The sequence below is a fragment of the Peromyscus eremicus genome, chromosome 15 (assembly GCF_949786415.1).
Source record: "Peromyscus eremicus chromosome 15, PerEre_H2_v1, whole genome shotgun sequence".
In the NCBI taxonomy this organism is placed as follows: domain Eukaryota; kingdom Metazoa; phylum Chordata; class Mammalia; order Rodentia; family Cricetidae; genus Peromyscus; species Peromyscus eremicus.
This window is the reverse complement of record NC_081431.1, coordinates 33,204,170-33,225,267: the sequence shown is the minus strand read 5'-3', so window position 1 is coordinate 33,225,267 and position 21,098 is coordinate 33,204,170. Positions and strand designations below refer to the sequence as shown.

The window sequence follows — 21,098 nt, the reverse complement described above, 5'->3', positions numbered from 1 at the left end:
GCTTAAAAAAGAAGAAGAAGAAGAAGAAGAAGAAGAAGAAGAAGAAGAAGAAGAAGAAGAAGAAAAGAAAAAGAAAAGGGAAAAAAAGATGATCTTTATCTTTACTGGTGCAATAAAAAAACTTAACTGCAATAAAAAACTTAACAGCACATGTTTGTGACTGTCATTTAGAAGTCACTCAATTCATAACTGGAATGCCACAAAAACAACTCCCTGTTAGCCCAGAGGGAAAAAAAAAAGAAAGAAAGTAAAGGGGAAATTCAGATTAGTCACATAGAAGTTCCCCCGCCTGCAAAATCTGCAGAGTTAAAACTGAGAGAGTCTGGCCCACTCCTTCAATCGCCTTTTGTCTCAGGTTCTGGGACCTTTGTCTATCTTCTGACCCACAGGCTTGGCTTTGCCCTTATCCTCTGTGTGGTAAAGGCCAGTCTTCCCCAGGTTCCCCTTCGCCACATCTGCATCTTCTCTGCACCGGGACCGTGACGATGGAAGGGGAAAGGGTTCAGCCTCTGGATGAGAATCTGGAAAATGGATCAAGGCCAAGGTTCAAGTGGAAGAAGCTATCAATGGTGGTCTCTGGGATTCAGGGAGTGGGGCTACTCCTGTGCCTGGTCTACATCTGCCTGCACCTCTATCCTTCTCCGGTAAGATGCACCAGTGGGTGCTGCTTTTCTTCCAGCTCTTGCTGAATGGCAGTTACAACAGCTGCAGTCACCTGGAAATAATCGAACGCTGAAACTGTTGAGGGCTCTGCCACTGCCGTCAGGTGACTGTAAAGTGTGGTCAGATACCCTTCGGTGTCTCCTTTCCTTCCTATTTCAACAGTAGCAGTGTGAGGGCAGACTGAAGGGCAGAGAGACCCTGCTCTAGACTTTTTTTTTGTCTTTTTCTTTGTAATGCAAAAATCCCAATGTGTCTTGATGAGCTGTCGCCCTGAAGCTTTGGGTCATTGATTTGTCTATTCATCCTGGTGGCTACGTGTCTGATCAAGCGATCAATATAAAAAGGAGATGAGTAACAGTAACGGACCCATTGACTTCCTATCATATGCATCTGCAGATGCTCAAGGGGACCTGGTTTTTTAAAAATCCTGAAGGTGTCAATAGTAAGTCCTTTCCCATCACTACCCTTGTATCTGAAGGGCTGCAACATGTGTGTGCGCTCATTTGTTTGCATACGTGCTCACACACTTGCATCGATAACTTAATCTCGTAGTCTTTTTTTGACAAGCACCCTAAAACCCCATTTTTTTTTATGTCCTTCATTGTAGAAGGTAACTCTCTATAGCCTCCCCTTAACCCCTTGTTGGATCTCATAATTCTTGTTTCCTCAGTGATTGCTTTATGTCAGGAAGTCTTTCCCTGGTGGATGACAGACAAAATGGGACTTATTTTTAAGGGACATGTCAGAGACACAGCTACCTCGAATTAAATCAGGATATGATGAACTGTCCAGGCAAATGCCTGGGCTTGTCTCTGTTTACAGGAAGTGAGATTTTCGGTATATAGAAGCTGGTGGGAGTGTATGTGTTCATGACTGCTGAACCGTGTAGAGTGCTTTTTTGCTTGTGTCTACAAACTCCAGAATATAGCTGGTGTGGTGCTTGGCCAATCAGAGCACCACCATACTGGTCCTCTTTCCTCCATTCCACACAGGACTCTTTCAGGACTCTGGAAGACAAGTAGGCACTTTGGGGAGAAGGTGCCAGGGTAGAGTACTGTGTCCGTGGTCAGATGCCTAAGATGCAGACCGGAATTGGGCTCTTCTGAGAAGAAAGCAAACAGAGTAACCAAAAATAGACCAGCGTTGAATAGGTCAGGGAGTCTTGAGCCTTTTCAAACCGCAGGGCTGTGTGTTTCCTTACTCTGTGGGATGATGAAGACAGGATACAAGGCCCCAGTCAAGGGTAACCAGGCACACAAAGGAACGGGGCAAGGGCAGGGGAGAGTAAAAAGTGAAACACAGGCGTAAACTGCTGGTGTCTGGGGCCTCTGTGGACAGTCTTACCCAGGGCACGGTAAGAATAGGTGTCCTTTCTTCAAGTCACCCAGCAGCTCTGTGGCAGAGGTGGGGAATCAAGCCAAGGCCATATCTCAAGGTCCTTGAGGTGAGCTGCAGTCTAGGAGGGAATTTGTTTCCGATGCTCTTGGCTCAGAATGGAATCAAAAGTAGGAGAGGTACGTTGGACATTGAAGCTGTTTGCTCATGAAATAAGCAACCTGATTGCTCTTGATAGAGATGATCTGGGGGCTTAGTTATTTAGACTTTTTACACTGTTCTAGGACCTGGGAATGCGCTGGATCATTATATTTAATCTCACTTATTAAGGGGAGGAGAGCATGGATAGATGGAAAGCATTTTCTCTGGAGCTTGGTCAAACTGTGTTGACAGAGGAAGAGATGAGAGGGGAGAAGATAACGTCTTTGACCAAGGGACCGGTGAGACTTTGAAATACTAATGTTTGGCGTGGTGGACCAGGTGGTGGGGGATGATGCACTTAAGCCTCTCCTGGGAGACATACATTGTAGTGATGTGTCAGAGGAAACCGAACTGCTCAGCTTATTCTGTACCCAGGAAAGTGGGTTTTTCTGTTGTAGGAGCAAGGTATTTTGAAAAAAAAAAATAATCCTGCCCCCCCCTAATTTCTTAGCTTTACTTTTTAGCCTTAATTTCCTACATTCAAGATTCTGAAGTTACAGCTTCTAAACTCTATCTGGAAGTCATCTTTCTCTTCAAGTTTATTTAGTAATAGTAATTACTGGGTTAAATTTCATTCACATATATGAAAAGCAGTTTTTGTCTTTGGAATGTACTCCCCACCCCTGGCCGAGAGAGAGAGAGAGAGAGAGAGAGAGAGAGAGAGAGAGAGAGAGAGAGAGAGAGAGAGAGAGAGCCCTCACCTACATCTTATAGAGTTCTTGGTTTTCCCACTGGTAACAGGAGATGGCTGTAAGAGATGGACATTGAGGTCTCTTTCAGCTCAGCAGCTAATGAGCATGTCATTTCAAAGAACAGGCCCGAGGACTGAAGGAACTGAAAGGGTGCATTAGCATATTTTTGTGCCTAAATGTACAGCTTTCTTGGCTCTTAAGACTAGCCTGGAAGAAAACCTATTTTCCTGCATATACTTTCTATACTTAATTTATGCTCTCTGTAGTTATTGAAATAACCTATTCTGAGTTCACAAAATACCTTGTTTAGATTGAGGAAAAACACAAAAACTCTAGAACATCAGTCACTTGAGTTATAAAACCAAATGCTGCGGCTGCTGACTCTGCGCACTGGGTATTACCCTGGGGTGCCAGTTAAGGCGCCAGGCTTCAGTCTTACCTGGAACTTTAGCTAGCAAGCAATGGCAGAAGGAAAGCTGGTCTAGGAGGTGAGAATCTTTTTGTTCTTAATGTGGTGTCTGTGGCTGTGTATATGTATATGTATGTGTATGCATATGTATAGGTTTATGTGTGGGTGCTTGTATTTGTGTACATGGCTGTATGTGTGTGGGCAATTGCATGTGGAGGCCAGAGAAGGAACTCAAATGTCACCCTCAGAAATGCCTCCCACTCTCTTTAACAACATCTCTCATTGGTCTGGAGTGCACCAATTAGGCTAGACTGTCTGGTGAGTGGAAGCCAGGGATCCTCCTGGCGTTGCCTTCCCAGCACCAGGATTACAAGCACACACTCTTTTTTTTTTTTTTTTTTTGGTTTTTCGAGACAGGGTTTCTCTGTGTAGCTTTGCGCCTTTCCTGGGACTCACTTGGTAGCCCAGGCTGGCCTCGAACTCACAGAAATCCGCCTGGCTCTGCCTCCCGAGTGCTGGGATTAAAGGCGTGCGCCACCACCGCCCGGCTACAAGCACACACTCTTATGCCTGGCATTTGTATGTGAGTTCTGAGGATTGAATTCAGGTTCTCCTATTTTCTAGGCAAATACTTTATCATCTGAACTATCTCTCCAGCCTGTGAGGAGCTTTGGTAAATTATATCTATATGTTCCAGGGCTGTTGAAGTCTTCCAAGCTCTGTGTTACTTTTATTGTGATTTTTTTTTTGAGTTGAAGACTTTTTCCTTAGCCAATCCCACCTGCTTGTTGCTTGTTCTGCTGGGAAAAGCAGAAGTGGTCTGTGTGAAGGAGAGCCAGAATTAGAATTCAGTTTCTTGGTGATGTTTCATATCATAACTTGAACAGTTTATTTTTGTATTGTTAAATACCGGAAAGAGGAATTTGCCTTAACTCTTCATCTAGAATTAGCTTAATTTAAGTGGCTATATGTACTCTAACATGTGTTTTTCTTAGAAATTAGTCAACCATATACATAAAATAACTTCAAATGAAAGTAGGATTCGCTTTTTCTGAGCAACTCTTTGAGAATTAAAAAAAGGACATCTGGAGTGTTGAATTAATTCCTCATAAAGAATTTTGAGGCTCTGGTGGTGTGTATTAATGAAATGGCCCAAAGACCTTGGGTTTTTGAGTAGGTATTAGCCACAGTCTTTTACAAAAAAACAAAAGCCAAAAGAAGGTAGGTAAACTGCTCATGATCACCTATATACTTAATTAACTAGACAATTTTGACTCCTGTACTAGGATTCTTTTTATCAGGTAAAGCATCCTTACATTCGTTCTGAGTGCTTTTTTGTATAGACCACTGTTTGAACCTTTAGAATAATAATAATAACAAAAAACGGCATTGAAGAATGTTTTTTCTTTTTCTTTAAAACTCTTTGGATTAATGGTCAAGATTTGAGGTGAGGCAAGAAGACAAGAGACTCGGACACTTGCTCAAGGGTCAACAGGTGGGGGTGGGGGGGGAGAAGAGGAGTTGCCTGAGATGTCTGGAAATGTGTGTGGGAAGTCAGAGGAACAAAGGGAAGAGATAACACAATTCAACCGAAGTTAGAGGGAAGACAGACAGGAGGGGTGGGGGAGGATAGACACAACAGCAAATCATTCCACAGGACTGATGCTGAGTGTTCGTAGAGGATGGAGGTAGAAGCTGAAGATCTAGGCAGGCGTGGATGGCAAAGGATCTTAGAAACCATGCTGAGAAACTTGATGTATTCTATTTTATGCCAAAGGGGGCAGTTACTAACACTGATGATTCTCCACATTTTCCTTCTTATATGGGTTCTAAAGATTGGCAATACAGAAATTAACCTAATCTCACCTGGCACTAGGGGGCACCACAGTAAAACTAACTATGCCCTCCTGCCCTCCTTTTTAACCAAATTCATTTAGTAACCTTTGCTGATCTAAGATGAAACCATCTTCTTATGAATCAAGTGCTCACTCACATAGATGAGGAGGAGCATTATTGGGCAATATTATTCTTGTTCATACAGTGATGGTATTTCCTAAACAAGCAATTTAGGTACATGTGTGTTCTGACCCAAGTCTTTAAAATAGAATAGACTAATGTGAATTGTGGGAATTATGCTGAAAAAAATGTTATACACAGTACACATATGGACACAAACACACGCCAACCTATGAATGTGATCTCCCTACTTATCTTTGTTGACCATTGCCTGAAGCTACGAGCACTGAGCAGACCCAGCCTTACCAAGGGGCTAGCAACCTGGCCTTGCTTATTCTTTTCCTCTTGGTAGCAATTACCTCTGTGCCCTATACTCTCAAAGAACATGCCACTTTCTTCCCATTTCAGGGGGTTCGTGTTCATGGAAAACCAGCACTAATCCTTTGTGATCATGTGAGTCAGAGGAACCACAGCAGTGTTATTTTGATTTAACACATAAACAGAAAATGAAGACAACTAAATCCCAAGCTGTGGTATAGCATGCTTCTCTCTCCATAGTCATTAGTGAAATAAACAGAAGAGTCGGTTTGAAATTGGAATCTCTAACATCCTGTGCTTTGCTAGTTTTGATGCTTTTCAAATGAAGGAGCAAAAATACTTCCTTATGCAGAAGTATGGAAGGTTGTCTTAGACTTTAGGGAGAGGTGTTGAAGTATAACGAAGTATGCAGTGAATGGGAACCAGAAGTCTGGCTTGTTCCAGACTTTTAACTTCATGATCCTGAGTAAATTCCCTATACGTCAGTTTAATACTTTTGAAATTGGAACTTGGTTGAGAGGATCACCCATTTGAGTACCAAGCTTCATTAATGCCAAGATTATTATTACTATTCATGGACATATTTACATAAGCACACTGCCACATAATCATTTACTTTGTAGTGGGTGTGTGCACATAAACACAGACATTCAACTACACCTCATAACTCAGCAAACATACCATGTTAAGATTAATCATAGCTTCATAGACTTGATTTCTGTATTGTAAATTTGAGAATTAAAATAATCCACCTTGGAAAGAGTTCTGTCTTCTTCTTCTTCTTCTTCTTCTTCTTCTTCTTCTTCTTCTTCTTCTTCTTCTTCTTCCATAGCTTTCTAATTAAGAGTTGTTTATAGCTGTAGTAGAGAATAAAAGAAGACAGAAAGGGAGAATTTATGAAGCTGTGAAGTGTTATTAGGTTCAGTGTCTGGTTAAATGTGGTTCAAAGAAATTCTACAATTCAGGGTTGGAGAGATGGCTTAGTGGATAAGAGTGCTTAGTGCTATTCTGAAGACGTCATTTGGCTCCCAGCACCCATATCGAGTGTCTCATAGCCCCCCGTGACTCCAGTTTCAGGGGATCTGACACCTTTGTCTGGCCTCTGTGGGCACACGCACATGTCGCACAAAAACTCAGGCAGGCACATCCATATAAATAAATAAACAAGTCATTATTATTTTTTTAAAAAAATCTAGAATTACAGGATTACAATACATGCTATTTCAGTTTTTATTGACTTTCATTCACATTTTCCAGTTCTCTAGAGACTTGGCTGTTGAACGGCAGAAAATTATATCTACAAGAAACATGTGGTCTGGCTCACAATATTGGGAACACTGAAATGACCTGAGTGACTGATTTCTTTTAGATTTCTGGAATGTCCCATAGATGGGTTAATTTATACAACTTTATTTGTCTTTGATAACGGTTTTATTTTTTTGTTTATTTTTAATTTTTGGTTTTGGTTTTTTGAGACAAGGGTTCCTTGTGTAGCTTTGGAGCCTGTCCTGGAACTCCATCTGTAGACCAGGCTGCCTCTGCCTCCAGAGTGCTGGCATTGAAGGTGTGTGCCACAACCGCCTGGCTCTTTGATAATATTTTTAAATATGCCTGCTAACTAACAAAGATAGAAAAAAGAGGCTCTCACATTAATTATTTCCATACTGCTTAATAAATATTATGGATAAAAGCCTTCCTTACAAAGTATAGCATTGTGTTGGTATGAAACAATTGAGGACTCCAGTGAGTTTAAGTGATGTGCACTGAGAGCTGGGCTTCCCTGCAGGCAGCCGCAGCATGAGCCTGGAATCCAGATAAGTAATCAGACGAAGGTTTTAATAGTGACAATTAATATTATGAATTATAAAGAAACATCAATATAGTCCACAAGGGAGGAAAATAAGGCCTTACTGCATTATAAAATAATTTGTAAAACACGTGTTTAATGTCTCTAAGACACCAATTCAAGTAATTAATGTGATGATATGTTGTGTGATTTCTACACTACCTGCAAATACACATTCAACCGTTCAGTGGTTTTTCTGGGGCATCTGCAGTTAGGTATCACAAGCTGGGTGGCGTTAAATGACAGGAATTGATTTTCACAGTCCTGAAGGTAGGAGATGCTGGCAAGGTCATGCTCTCACTGAAGGCTCTAGGCAGGAATCCTTCCTTCCTTCTCTCCCGCTGTGGGTAGCTGCCAAAACTGCTTCTGGTTCTTTGGCTTCCCACCAACCTCTGCCCTCTTCATCACACGGCCATCTTCTTGTCTTTGTAGACCCTCTCTCTTTCTTTGAAGAGCACCAGCCATCCTAGGTTTAGGACCCACCCTAATCCTGTTGATGTCATTTTGACTACTTATATCTGTAAAAACTCTATTTATATCTATTTCCAAATAAGGACACATTCTGAGTTCTAGGCAGACATGCATTTGAAGGGCATGCTGTTCAACCCACTGAAACCATTTATTCATTTTTTTTTCTAAATTAATGTTCCTGGTACATCCGTTTCCTACCAGGCACTGAGGATGACACAACGGTGAACAAGAAAGACATGGTCCTCCTTGTTGTGATAGAGTTGGTAACCCAGTGGGAAAAGAAGGCAGTTAAATGAGAATGGTGGGGCATATGACAAGCACCCGTTAGCCAAGCCGGGCAGAGATATTTAGTAAGGAATTTCTCAGGAAACTACACCTGTTTTGCTTTTCAGTTGAAATTTAAAAAGTGAGGATCTTGTCCTCTTGCATTAGGCAGTTGGTTTCTCTTCTGTTAATTAGTTGAAAAGTTTTAGTTTAAAATGGCATTATCATCACTGTCACTGTTATCCTTCCCCTGCTGCTACAATCTGCTGATTTTACCCTTCACCAACCTCATTTCCCTCAGAGCTCATGCTGAGAGTTCAACCTCATGCAAACAGATCTAGGCACCTCACTGCACCAGGTACCTTGAGTGTTCATTAGTTATCAGAGGGAGCTCTCCTTCTCAGGAGGAAGAGGCCTGCAGCTTTTCTTCCATCAGCAGGGTCTGTTAAGATCTGTGGTCCGGAAGGTCTTCTTGTCACACAATGTTTGGAGATTACTCTTTGGAATTCCATGACATGATTTGATGAACTTCTGCAGTGGTGTTGTATCAGGCACTGCAGTACAGCCATTTTGATTGAGGTTAAACATAGAGATGAGGCTATTAAAAGACAAGGAAGGGAAAGGACTTGTTCTAGACTCAGTACAGAAACCAGGAGACCCCTACTGCTAATCGGATGCCCAGTCCACTCTACTAGGCTGCCTTCTTACGGCAGTGGTCCCTTCTTCTTATATAGTATGCGAGATTAGAAATGGGACACCAGTGGCTTTCCTTATACTCAAAGATGTCCAGGACAGTTTCAACAATCGTGGGCAATGTACAGTGTTCCAAGAGACACCGTCAGCTTTTATGTGACCGCACAGCTGCTGGCTTAGGTCTAGCCGGGTCTGAAAGACGAAGTGCCAGCACAAGTCAGTGAATGTAATTACTGAGTGCCGTTATGTTTGAGACCCAGAAGAAAGTGTGCTGATACAGTGGGTGCATTGTAAAAACGTACCCTTCCAGTTGTTTAACTGTTAAACTAGTGCAAGTATATTTTAGTGGTGACTCTCTCAATCACTAAGGGGAGGTGAGAGGAGTAAGAGAGAAATGTTTTGGTAGATCCCTCTATCAGTGTTACATGAGGAATTCCCCAGCTAATTTGGAGTGGGAAATCCTAGTACAAGAATATCTTGCATTGGATCTCTGCGAGTTCCAGACCAGCCTGGTCTACAGAGCTAGTTCAAGGACAGCCAAGGTTGTTGCATAGAGAAACCCTGTCTCAAAAAACCAAAAAAAAAAAATACTGCTTTTGAGGATACAAAGTATTACTGTATTAGCTCAGTGACACACTTCTTCATGTATTCTTGTGTTCAGGTTGCATGTATATGGACTGTTTTTGTTGTTCGGTTGAATATGTGAGATTACTCCTAGGAACCAGAGACAATGAAACCACAGTTCCTGTCCTCTGGGACAGAGAGTGGTGAGTCCCTCTAGGGACCACAAACAGCCAGCACTAAAGTAGCTGGGCAACAGGAGGGGGAACACTCAGAAGAGGGAGCCTCTAGGTTATCAGCACACTGGGGGAGTGGGGAAGAAGGCAAAGATGAGTTAAGGAGAGGTTGAATGGAAAAGGTGCTGGCAGAGGTAGTCAGGGTAAATGTGAAGAAGATTTTTGGAGGAGAGATTTAATATTCATAAAAAGCTCTGTAAACTTTTTAAAGCAAGGTTTACGAAGTCACTGCCTTTGTCTCTAAGACGATGTAACTTTAGGGATACATTCTTATAAATATTACAGATTTCTTGGCCAAGATTTTGCCTGTTCCTATTCCCAATCTTTTCCCTAAATGAGGTTCTGGGTTGTTTTGATCAGAAGCAGAGCCCACTCTTTGCAACAGGCTGCTTCCGTGAAGTACTCTGTAAATCCTCAAGCAGGGAATTCTACCCTCCTAGTCCACTGCAGTGTGGAAGTGTAAGACGTGCCACTTCTCTGTTTTGAAATGCAGCCTAAGAACTTATTAGGCTGTGCTTTCCTGACCTCTCAGATCTCTTCTGATGGCAGAAGTTCAAGGTGGGAACAGCAACTCTGTCACAGTGAAGGTGGTATGGTGGGCCAAGGGAATATTGTCTCAGATTTCTCAGTCTCCTCAAGTGACTCACAGCTCATTCATGTGCCCCCTCAAGATCTACACATTGTGCCCTGATAGCAAGCTCCACATATTACTGCAGAACCTACTTCCTGGTTTCATATTTGATGAGTAACATTTGCTCCTGGCACAGTTGCCCTCTTCCAGACAAATGCCAGATGAGTATAAGGTCAACAGCATTATGTCACATCCCATTGAGTCAGAATCAGAAGCTCACACTCTCTAAAGATGATCTCTTAAAACATTATCACCTTCCCGGGGACATGGTATGGAGAAGGGCCATGCATTGCATTCTCTCATCTGTGTTATTGAACATGTCAAGGAATTATCTAATTCCAACTCTTCCATGCACCCACTTTGAGCTTGTCTGTGGGGTTGTTATCCCCTTCTCGGACAGGTACACCCAGTCAGAGCCCACATGATGATGCTGTCAATGGGATCTACATTGAAAACCTACAGGGGTTCTGTCTGAGGAGTTACTTTGGAGAACTTCTAGGTATTTTTAAATCTGAGTATTTTGACAGTTATCCCCAAATTCAAAATTTTGATCTTATTTAATAACAAATATAAAACAGTTCAAATCAGTCTTGTACTCCAGATAAATGCTTTCTTGTGAACTCTATTTTTAAAGTATCCTGGAATAAAGAGAAGAGTGACTTCTGTAACTCTGAACTCAGTACCTTTTCCTCCTTAACACGTTCTAAACAGCATTTGTACTCATTTTCCGATTTCTAACTACAGGTAATTGTTCTGTGTCATAGAGTGATTTTAAGCAGGGGTTGGGGGAAGGTGATGGATTTCAACAAGATTATCTCAGTGCAAGGCACTACCAGAAGTTCTCAGTTCATTGTTTCCCCTTTTCTTAACTATACAGAGAATGGTCTCATTGGTAGGTGTTTCCTTCAGCTCATAGTGGAGTGTCTTTTGCTGATTCCAGTCTTCACTCTTTCAAAACCTAGAGCCAGGTGTTTTCTCCTCGTGCTACCAAATCATGAGATGATTGTGTTTGCATTTTCTGGCACTCTATGGAATACATTGCTTGTTAATAGTTCCTAAAGGTTTCATGTAGAGAGACCACTTTTCCGAATGGAATACAAGTCTGCCCAAACCAAGGAGTGTGTATGTTCTACCTTTGTGTTCACAAAGTTGAGTATAATGGCTGTCACATAGCAATAATTTGTTTTTAGTTTTAAAGTACTTTTATTTATTTTTTATCAATTTGCTTTAGCTAACATACAAAGTAAAGCGTTTCACTGCAGCATTTTTATATATTCGCATCATTATGCTTTGCTCTTATTTGCCTCACTCACTGACCTTATCGTCCATCATCCCCACCCTTTGCTGGTCCTTTTCGTCCCCACAAATGGCCCCATGTCTGTTCTCATGTCACAAATATTCCTTTACTGTTCATGCCCTCTTTCACCCCTCTTTTAGACTCTCCTTCCTTTCTCAAGGGCCTCTTCTTTCCTTCCTTTCTTTTTCACTGTGTAGCCCTGGCTGTCCTGGAACTCACTCTGTAGACCAGGCTGCCCTCAAACTCACAGAGATCTACCTGCCTCTGCCTCTTAGGTGCTGGGATTAGAGGCGTGCACCACCACCACCTGGCCCCTTTTTCTATTTTTATGAGCTACACATAAATGGAGATTCCACATTATTAGAGAAAACTTGCAGTATTTGTCTCTCTGGATCTGGCTTATTTCATTTAACACAATGACAAATGAGTGGTTAAAGACAAAGTAGTACATATATAGAATGGAATTTTATTCAGGGATAAAGAAAAACCAAGTTATACTATTTCAGAATGGATATAATCTGATAACATTATGTCAAACAATACTTAATAACTTGCTGCTACTTTTAGCCAAACCACCAAATAATATGATAATCATGCTATTCTTCACTATTGACTAGCTCTCTAGGAACAGCAAGCATTTCTTGAGTACCAGTTTTTACCACAGGGCTTATTGAACAATCTTCTCTCTGGATTTTGGCCTCCAGAAGTCGACAATTTAGTGATTTCCAAACGGTGAGCCTTGGATTCTTGTAGGAATGTACACTCCTGGCTCCACCCAGATTTTTTATTTCTTTCTTTGAGACAGGGTCTCACTATGTAGCCTTAACTTGCCTGGAAGTTGCCCTATAGCCCAGGATGACCAGGATCTCTTACAGAGATCACCTGCCTCTGCCTCTCTGCTGATATTACATGTGCCACCATGCCTGGCAAACCAGACCTTTTGAGTTGGGGTTTTGTGAATAAGTTGAACATCTCTACTTTAGTTTTTCAAAAATTTCCCAGGAGATTCTAATGCACCTTAGCATTTAAGCACCACTAGACTGACAAATCTTCCTATGATGTCATTAGCTGTCCTCAGTGGTGTTGAGGAGAAAGAATGGAATCTGGGTTTTCCCTGGGTGCCATCATGATGAGGTCATTGCCAATCTGCTGTGTGGCAACTTTTCTTCTTCAGTGTTGATGCTGAAGTGGATATAAGAACACAGGCATGGAATATTAATACAATCTTCAAGGCAGTTTCTTTTCATTACATATTTACATGTGCAGGAAATTGATGTCAGGCCTGGTGACAGAGAGCTACATTCTCCAGTTAAGAGGCTGAGACAGGAGGATCAAAGTTCAAGGACATCTTGGGATAGAAAGTAAGTTCTAGGCCAGTCTGGGCAACTTAGTGAGATCCTCTCTTTAAAAAAAAGAAAGAAAGAAAGAAAGAAAGAAAGAAAGAAAGAAAGAAAGAAAGAAAGGAAGAAAGAAAAGAAAGGGCTTATGACTCAGTGGTAGAGCACTTGTCTTATATGGACAAGACCTTGGATTCAGTCTCTAGCAATCTAAACAGGGAAGAATAAGAATAAGAATAAGAATAAGGCCGGGCGGTGGTGGCGCACGCCTTTAATCCCAGCACTCGGGAGGCAGAGGCAGGCGGATCTCTGTGAGTTCGAGGCCAGCCTGGTCTCCAAAGTGAGTTCCAGGAAAGGCGCAAAGCTACACAGAGAAACCTTGTCTCAAAAAACCAAAAAAAAAAAAAAGAATAATAATAATAATAATAATAATAAGAAGAAGAAGAAGAAGAAGGAGAAGAAGAAGAAGAAGAAAAATCATTGGATGATATAATAAAATTTGTAGTGGAATTGGGGACAGGAGTCAAGTCCCTTCACTTTCATGGGCTTTACTTTCTTCCCCCGAGACATTAATTTCAACAGAAGATGGCTTCTTCTGTACCTTTTTGTGCTCCTGAGACAATCCTATTTAAACCCCAGGGCTGTACTCAGTGCTGGATAATTCTGGAGTTTGAGCTTCAATTGTGAGGATGATGAGTAAGGAAACTGTTCTCTAAGCTGTGATTATGTGGAAACCCTCTGGCTTTTCGATATCTCCCAGTTTCCTTGGTGTCTGGATATGCTCTGGGGTTTTTTGTTCTTTTTGGTATTCAGACATGGTATTTAATATGCGGGGGTTGACCAGATGTCTTTGGATTGTTTCTGGAACACTTTCTCATTAGGCCCAGGTCCTTTCTGGGTTACAGATAGAGAACTTGATTCAAGGACTTTGGTAGTTTTGTTTTATTCTTTAATTTATCCTTCCATTTTTTCATAGATCAAACACAATATTAGGGAGAATAAATCATAAAAATGACATTGACCTTGTTTTCTGTGTATCAAGGAATAATATCTGATATTTGTTGACCATTGAAATATTTCCTGTCAAGCTTTGACCATTTGCACATACTATCTCATTCGGCCTAACACCAGCCTTCTGAGACAATAGACTTTTTCTATTTCTACTTCACAGATAAGAAACTGAAAATCAGCAAGCTAAAAGCAATTTTCTAAAGATCACATCAAAATATTCTAAGCAGAGGAGATGAGACTTACAACCATTGAAAACATTATCAGTCAAGAGTGATTTTGTTTTACTATAGGGTTCACTTTTGATATTTTACTTTCTGTATTCTACGGTTTAACTAATGTATAACAACACATATTCCCCCATTATAGCTTAATTATCCCCAAACATCTCCTGTGTTGCCCCTACTCAGCACCCCCCCCCCCCCCAGTTCCTGATCTGGGGCATCCCCAGATCTTTTAGTCTGTATAGACTTGCTTCAACCAGAACATTTTACAGTTGGAATCACACAGAGTGTAGCCTTCTCTGATGATTCTTTAACACAGATATACAAAGTGAAGTTTTCTCCACAGCTTTTCATGGCCAGATGACTCACTTCCTATTAGCTCTGAAGGTAATCGTCTCCTTGTGGCTTCTCCATAGTTTTATCTTCTCCAGAACTTTTGGTTGAATCCAAGTATTGGTGGTTATAACCGCAGCTTCTGTAAGTTTTTGTATGAACAAAGTGTCTTAAAATATTTGGTATGGGGATACAGTTGTCAAGCGTCACGGATTTGATTTGGGCCTGGGCTTGTGATTCTCATGGGCAGAAGCAGATAGGTAGACATTCTAGAAATAGAGAAGAGAATAAGCAGGCATTTCTGAGCATTTGTGTCAGGCAAACTGCTGGGTGGTTAACATTATTTTCCTTAAACCACATTGTTAGTTCTTGGGGCATTCCATTTGCAGTATGAAGCCTTATAGTCATCTATATAAAAGCTGAGAAATGGTTTATATCTTTTCCAAATTCACAAAGCCAGAAAAGCCACAATTTGAACCAAATTTGAGGCCAATTAATCTACTCTTTGTCCTGTCCTATCTGGTTCTTCATCTAAAGGGAAGGGGATTAAAGAAAAGAGTTGATTTAATTATAACATGCAAAAAGGTATATGTAAAGCTTAAGAATGAGGTTGCAGCCAGGCCAAGCATGACATTGGCTTTGGAACTGTGGGGATGTCTCTGAACTTTGTAGGAAGTCTCTGGGCAGTGTGGGAGTGTTTCTGGATATTGTAGGAGTGTTTATGGGAAGTGTGGGAATGTCTCTGAACTTTGTAGGAAGTCTCTGGGCAGTGTGGGAGTGTTTCTGGATATTGTAGGAGTGTTTATGGGAAGTGTGGGAATGTCTCTGGGCAGCTGGCAGCTGGTGCTGAACATCAGGTGTGCAAAATGAGAGCCAAAAGTTCTGGGAGCAGGAAGGATCACCTTTCTCCAGTTAATAAAATTACCAGAATTCACTAAATTGTTGTTTCTAAGAGACTTGCAAGAGATATGCAAATTTCCACTGTAGGCGACCTTTGGGAGAAGGAACAGGATATCCGGGGTTGCAGTAGATCAAACCAATGGAGGAAGTCACATGTGCTCTCCTGGCTGCCTCTCAATAGATAGATATCTCAGTCCCAGAAGATGCCCTTTTGGTCATTGCTATCCCTACAACATCCGGGCAACAAAAAGATAGAAATCAACACACACACACACACACACACACACACACACACACACACACACACACAGAGAGAGAGAGAGAGAGAGAGAGAGAGAGAGAGAGAGAGAGAGAGAGAGAGAGAGAGGAACTTTTTAGAGTCTTTTGCAAAGTCAGTCAAAATAGTTCAAAGTTGACAAGACAATGTCACAAACAGAAAGGTTTTTAGAGGTGTTAGAAGTGTGGCTTGGTGGTAGGACTGGTGAAGCACTTTCCTAGAATATGAGAGGCCCTGGGTTCAATCCCCAGCACCATAAAAAAAAAGACACAGAAAAGAAAGAAATCAACTCACAAGAGCTTTGAGATCAGAGAGCTTGAAGTCAGGCTGTGAATTGGGAAACTTCCTGTTCTCCCCATTTGCGAGTAGCTCATTAACTCAGGGTTGCCACTTCTGTTTTGTTTTTGTGTTTTGAGACATAGTCTTACCATGCAGTTCTGGTTGGCCAGGAACTCACTATGTAGACCAGGATAAGATTTGTCTGCCTCAGCCTCCTGTGCTGAGATTAAAGATGTGTGCCATTACACCGGACTAGTTTTATTTTGTTGGTTTGTTTATTTGTTGTTTGTTTGTTTATTTGTTGTTATTTTCTTTTGGGGGGGGAGTTTACACACACACACACACACACACACACACACACACATATATATATATACCATGGAAAGCTGGTCCTGAAATTGATGCCCGTAGTGTTGTACTGATTTTTAAAGATGACAATCTGATGCTTAAGGAGCTTGTGATACTTAACCTAAGACTATCTGTTACTTGCTTTTCTGGTATGAAAACCCAGAAGGTGCATGTTGTGCTGAGCCCTGGACCACTACATAGACTGATTCAGAAAATGGGTCCTGGTACCAACCAGTCCTAGAGCACAGGGCCATTTATTTGTCTAAAAAATTACAGTGGTGAGGGTAATGGGTCTTTTGGAGGTCTTCTAGAACACTTCCTAAAGCACAAAGAAGCAGCATGCAAGGGGTAGGAGGAGACAAGACTCACATTCCTCCCCAAGTCAACACTTCTCTCCACATGCTCACCACATTGCATCACTGTGTTCTTCAGCCTAGGGACTAGCAGGGCTGGGGAAAGCCCTCCCTCATCCCTCTGCAGCCTGTTGATTTCAGCTCAGGAAGGCCCAGGATCATATTTAAAAGAGAAGTAGGGGATTCCTCATTTGTGTGGGGGAGTCCCCGGTGGAATCCTCTTGACTGAGGCTACTAGTCTGCCAGGAGAGTGGGAAGTAGGGATTCCACTGCTCAGGGCATGAAAATAAATTTCTCCCATGCCTCCGATCAGGACATTCTGCCAAAAATAACCTTGTGGCTGTTGTTCTTGGCGGAAAGAGTGGGCATTTCTTTTTCCTATTTTCTTTGTTAGTAGGGAATACACCATATTGTAGAAAGGATCCCTACTATTCCTGACCTCAGGCTTCTGATTAAATTTTTCAGAGACAACGTCTGTATGTGGCTTCTTGGTGCATTCTTTGAGATATACTCAACGTGCACAGAAATATTTCTGGTTTTTAACAGACATGAATGTTCTCTACATATGGTTCTAAGCCCCTTGGTATTTTCATTTAATAGATCTTACCAAGTCCTGTGCGTTTTTATCTCCAAGCTTCTTCTCCTTACCATTTTACTTCTTACTCTCATGTGCTGACTAGGTTCATGTTAGGTTTTTAAAGCTGTTGATGAGAAGGGAAAGATCCAAGGCTTAAGAATAGCTAATTGGGCCAAGTGGCAGTGATGCACGCCTTTAATCCCAGCACTCGGGAGGCAGAGCCAGGAGGATCTCTGTGAGTTCGAGGCTAGCCTGATCTACAGAGCGAGATCCAGGACAGGCACCAAAACTACACAGAGAAACCCTGTCTCGAAAAACCAAAAACCAAAAACCAAAAACCAAAAACCAAAAACCAAAAACCAACCAAGCAAACAAAAGAATAGCTAATTAGCTGGTGGGATGGCTCGATGGGTACATTCACTGGTACCAACATGACAACCTGAGTTTGAGCTCCTGAAACTATGTAAAGGTGGAAGGAGGGAACTGATTCTACAAAATTGTCCCCTGACATGCACATGTGCCATGGTATGCACATGTGGGGACACACACACACACACACACACACACACACACACACACACACACACACACTACCCCAAATAATACATAAAACTAACTAATGAGAAACTACATCTTTTAAAAAGGGTTCTTGGTGTTTGAGCCTAAGGACCTGATATTGATATGCTGAACTCCCATAATGGAATGAAAGACTGACTCCTGAAAGTTGGCTTCTGACCTCTACACATGCGTGCATGTACATATGCATGCATGTATACACATGCATACATACAAACATGCACACACATACACACACACTTGCACTCACGTGCATGCACACATACTAAATAAGTAAGTAAATAAATGAATGAATAAATAAGCTGGCTATGTTCACACACATTGTGTTTTGAAGGGTTAAAGTAGGTTGTTTAGCCCCTTGAGAACAGGATGTGCTTCCTCCTGTAGAAGAGAAAGCACACAAAAAGCTCCCAGAACTTTCTCCTAGTGTGTTCTGGGAGTCTGTGCCCCTGGTGGATTGATTCTCCGTGAGACTTTCTAATGAGCGCTGCTATTTTAATGGAGAACTGGGGCCCTGTGAATCAACACAGTATCCCAAAGAAGAGTTTGGGGAAATGACATCAGTTTTCAGATGCTTGTGTAATAGAGCAGAATTATCTTTCCCCATCAGAAGAGATGTTATAGCAGGAGAAAAGCAAGGGGTGGGTAGCAAGTCTGGGTCAAATCCTCAAAGAAAACACTACGGTCTTTTGTCAAGTATTTTTTTCTGTGGGCTGCTGTATTCATTTCACCTTTCTTTTTTCTAAATATCCATCTTTTCTCCTTCCTTAGGTGAAGTATCCTCCAATCCAAAGTCTCAGAGCACAAGTTACCAGTAAGTATTACCAAAAGTTACCTTTCTCTAGTTCTTTTGTATATCTGTGTAGTACATGTATGTCTGTGTTTATGAGTGCACGTGTGTGTGTGTGTGTGTGTGTGTGTGTGTGTACGCACGCGCACACATGCAGAGGTTGGCACTGGGTGTCTTCCTTAATTGTGCTTCTGCTTATATTTTGAGACGAGGTATCTCACTGAGTGTCTTCCTTAATTGTGCTTCTGCTTATATTTTGAGACGAGGTATCTCACTGAAACTGGAGCTCACCGATTTAGCCGAACAGGCTGGCCAGCATACTCCAGGGATCCACCTGTCTCTGCCTTCTCAGAGCTGTGATTATAGTCATCACTGTGTCACTGGGCCTGGTATTTTTCTTTTTCTTTTCTTTTCCTTCATTTCTTCATTCCTTCCATTCTTTTTGGTGTGATGAACTGAAATCAGGTCTTCGTCTTGTGCAGCAGACAGCTCACTGACAGAGCCATCTCCAAAGCCTCATATCCATGCTTTTACTAGGCTCTTTTCTTTGGTATCTTAATTTTCCTAGAACACAGGATCTGTCATTTCTCTTAGGCAAGTGTTATATTCTCAAATTGTTGGAGTCTGAATATTTTTTATTTTCAGGGAAAAACGGCATTAGAACCAAAGCAGTTCCTGTCTCTGTACTTAATGTGCCTTTCTTAATCCTCCTAGAAATGTTTTTAGGGTAGCAATTTCATTTTGTTTTCATCTGAGGATTCTAAGGCAGGCTGGCTGTAAGACACCTGCCAGTTCTACTCTGTAACATGATAATACCTTAATGAGAGCTAGGGGATATATATATATATATATATATATATATATATATATATATATATATATATATATATGTGTGTGTGTGTGTGTGTGTGTGTGTGTGTGTGTGTGTGTGTAAAGAAAAACTGATACTTTAATCAAGAGATTATTATCATTTGGGTCCTTAATTTCTACCAAGCATTGGAAGTTTCTGTATGAGTTTTCGAGTATTTATTAAGTTCTCTGAGCTGAACAGGAAGTATATTTTGTCTTAATAAGTCATTCTTATTTTCTATTCAAAGTACAGCTCCTGGGTCTAATACAAAGTAAGAATTATTGAATTAGGGACAGCACTGGGGGCCTGTTAGTTCCTATCACTGAGGAGCATGAGCCAGAGTAGGTGAATAAAATGCAGTTGCTTAGCCCTTCAAGATGCTATTCAGGCTGATGCAGAACTACAAGAAAGTCAGGCTTTGGGCTTGCTTGGGAAAGGCCAGGCACAAAGCCACTAAAGCTGCTACTTGTCCAATTCTCCCTCCTCCTCGTCCTCATCCACCTCTTCCTCTTCTTCCTCCTCCTTTGCTCTGTCTGTGGCACTGACTCTTCCCAAGTTACCTTCCAAGAAATGCTAGTTATAGGAGGTAGAAGGAAGAAGCAAGAAACATAGCTGTTTCCCTGGGCTCTTTCTCCCTGCTCCACGGGACCGAGTCCACTTCCATCCCACAAGCACCCTGTGCTTGGCTGCATTACTAAGCTTCCTTGACTGCTGGCAAAGACCGCTAGTAATGCCATCAGTGAGTCTGGTTCTGGGGGCATGTGGAACATTTGTATTTTGTGCTCAGGTGGGAAGGTGTAGGAAATGGTTAAGTGAAGTTGCTTTGAGTTAAGGTAATAAGGAATGGCAGGACCAAGGCAGTGAAGGTCCTCTTGTTTTTGAAAAAATCAGGGAAAATTGGAACCTGTCTTTCCTGCCACACATCCGAGGTGACAATGGCTATAACCTCTCTACTCTGTCCGTGGGTACAGCAGGTTCCAGATTTTGGTACACCACAATGCTCCCTTGCTTTCCTTCCAAATTCTCCTTCCCTATTAGTTTTTCTTCACCTGATCTAGCTGTGCTGGAAGATTCTTGTCTCATATTTTGCTTAGGAATAATCTTATTTTCAATTCTTTTTAGGATGTGAGAATGGGAGACTATTCATCAGCCTACCCAGGAATGAGTATCAAACCATGGAGGTGAAGAACAACTCAATCGCCATCACCTGTGATGGGCTTTATCTCATCTACACGAAGGGCTCCTTTTTCCAGGAGGTCAAGATCAACCTTCATTTCCGTAAGGGTCGAAGTCCCATCTCTATGCCCATGATGAACAATGGTCAAAGGGTTGACTTCACTGTAGTAGCTTCTTTGGCCTACAAAGATATAGTTTACTTGACTGTAAATGCTCCTGACACTTCCTGTGAAGACCTCCAGATAAATGATGGGGAATTGATTGTTGTCCACCTAACTCCTGGTCGATTCTGTGCCCACTGAAGATCTTACAGTAGTGCTGTGAACCAGGTGCCTCTGTGAATTCCACTCCAAGGGTGGACAGGACACAGGTTTTTTCTTTGGAGAGATGAGTCCATCAAGTTCAACTCTAGGAGACGTGACCAAATGCAGATCCTACCCTACTTCCTCACTCACGGATATTTAAAACCTGTCTTACATGACAGTTGACCGCTCAAT

At 41.7% G+C, this 21,098-nt stretch overlaps 1 protein-coding gene across 1 annotated transcript; it reads left to right on the top strand.

Moving 5' to 3' along the window:
* The first annotated feature begins 485 nt into the window (after positions 1 to 485).
* Positions 486 to 20,903, top strand: Tnfsf4 (TNF superfamily member 4). The gene is made up of 3 exons (XM_059280078.1): positions 486 to 644; positions 18,557 to 18,599; positions 20,548 to 20,903. The coding sequence occupies exons 1-3, from the start codon at positions 486 to 488 to the stop codon at positions 20,901 to 20,903; spliced, it is 558 nt and encodes a 185-aa protein (XP_059136061.1).
* The last annotated feature ends 195 nt before the right edge of the window (positions 20,904 to 21,098 follow it).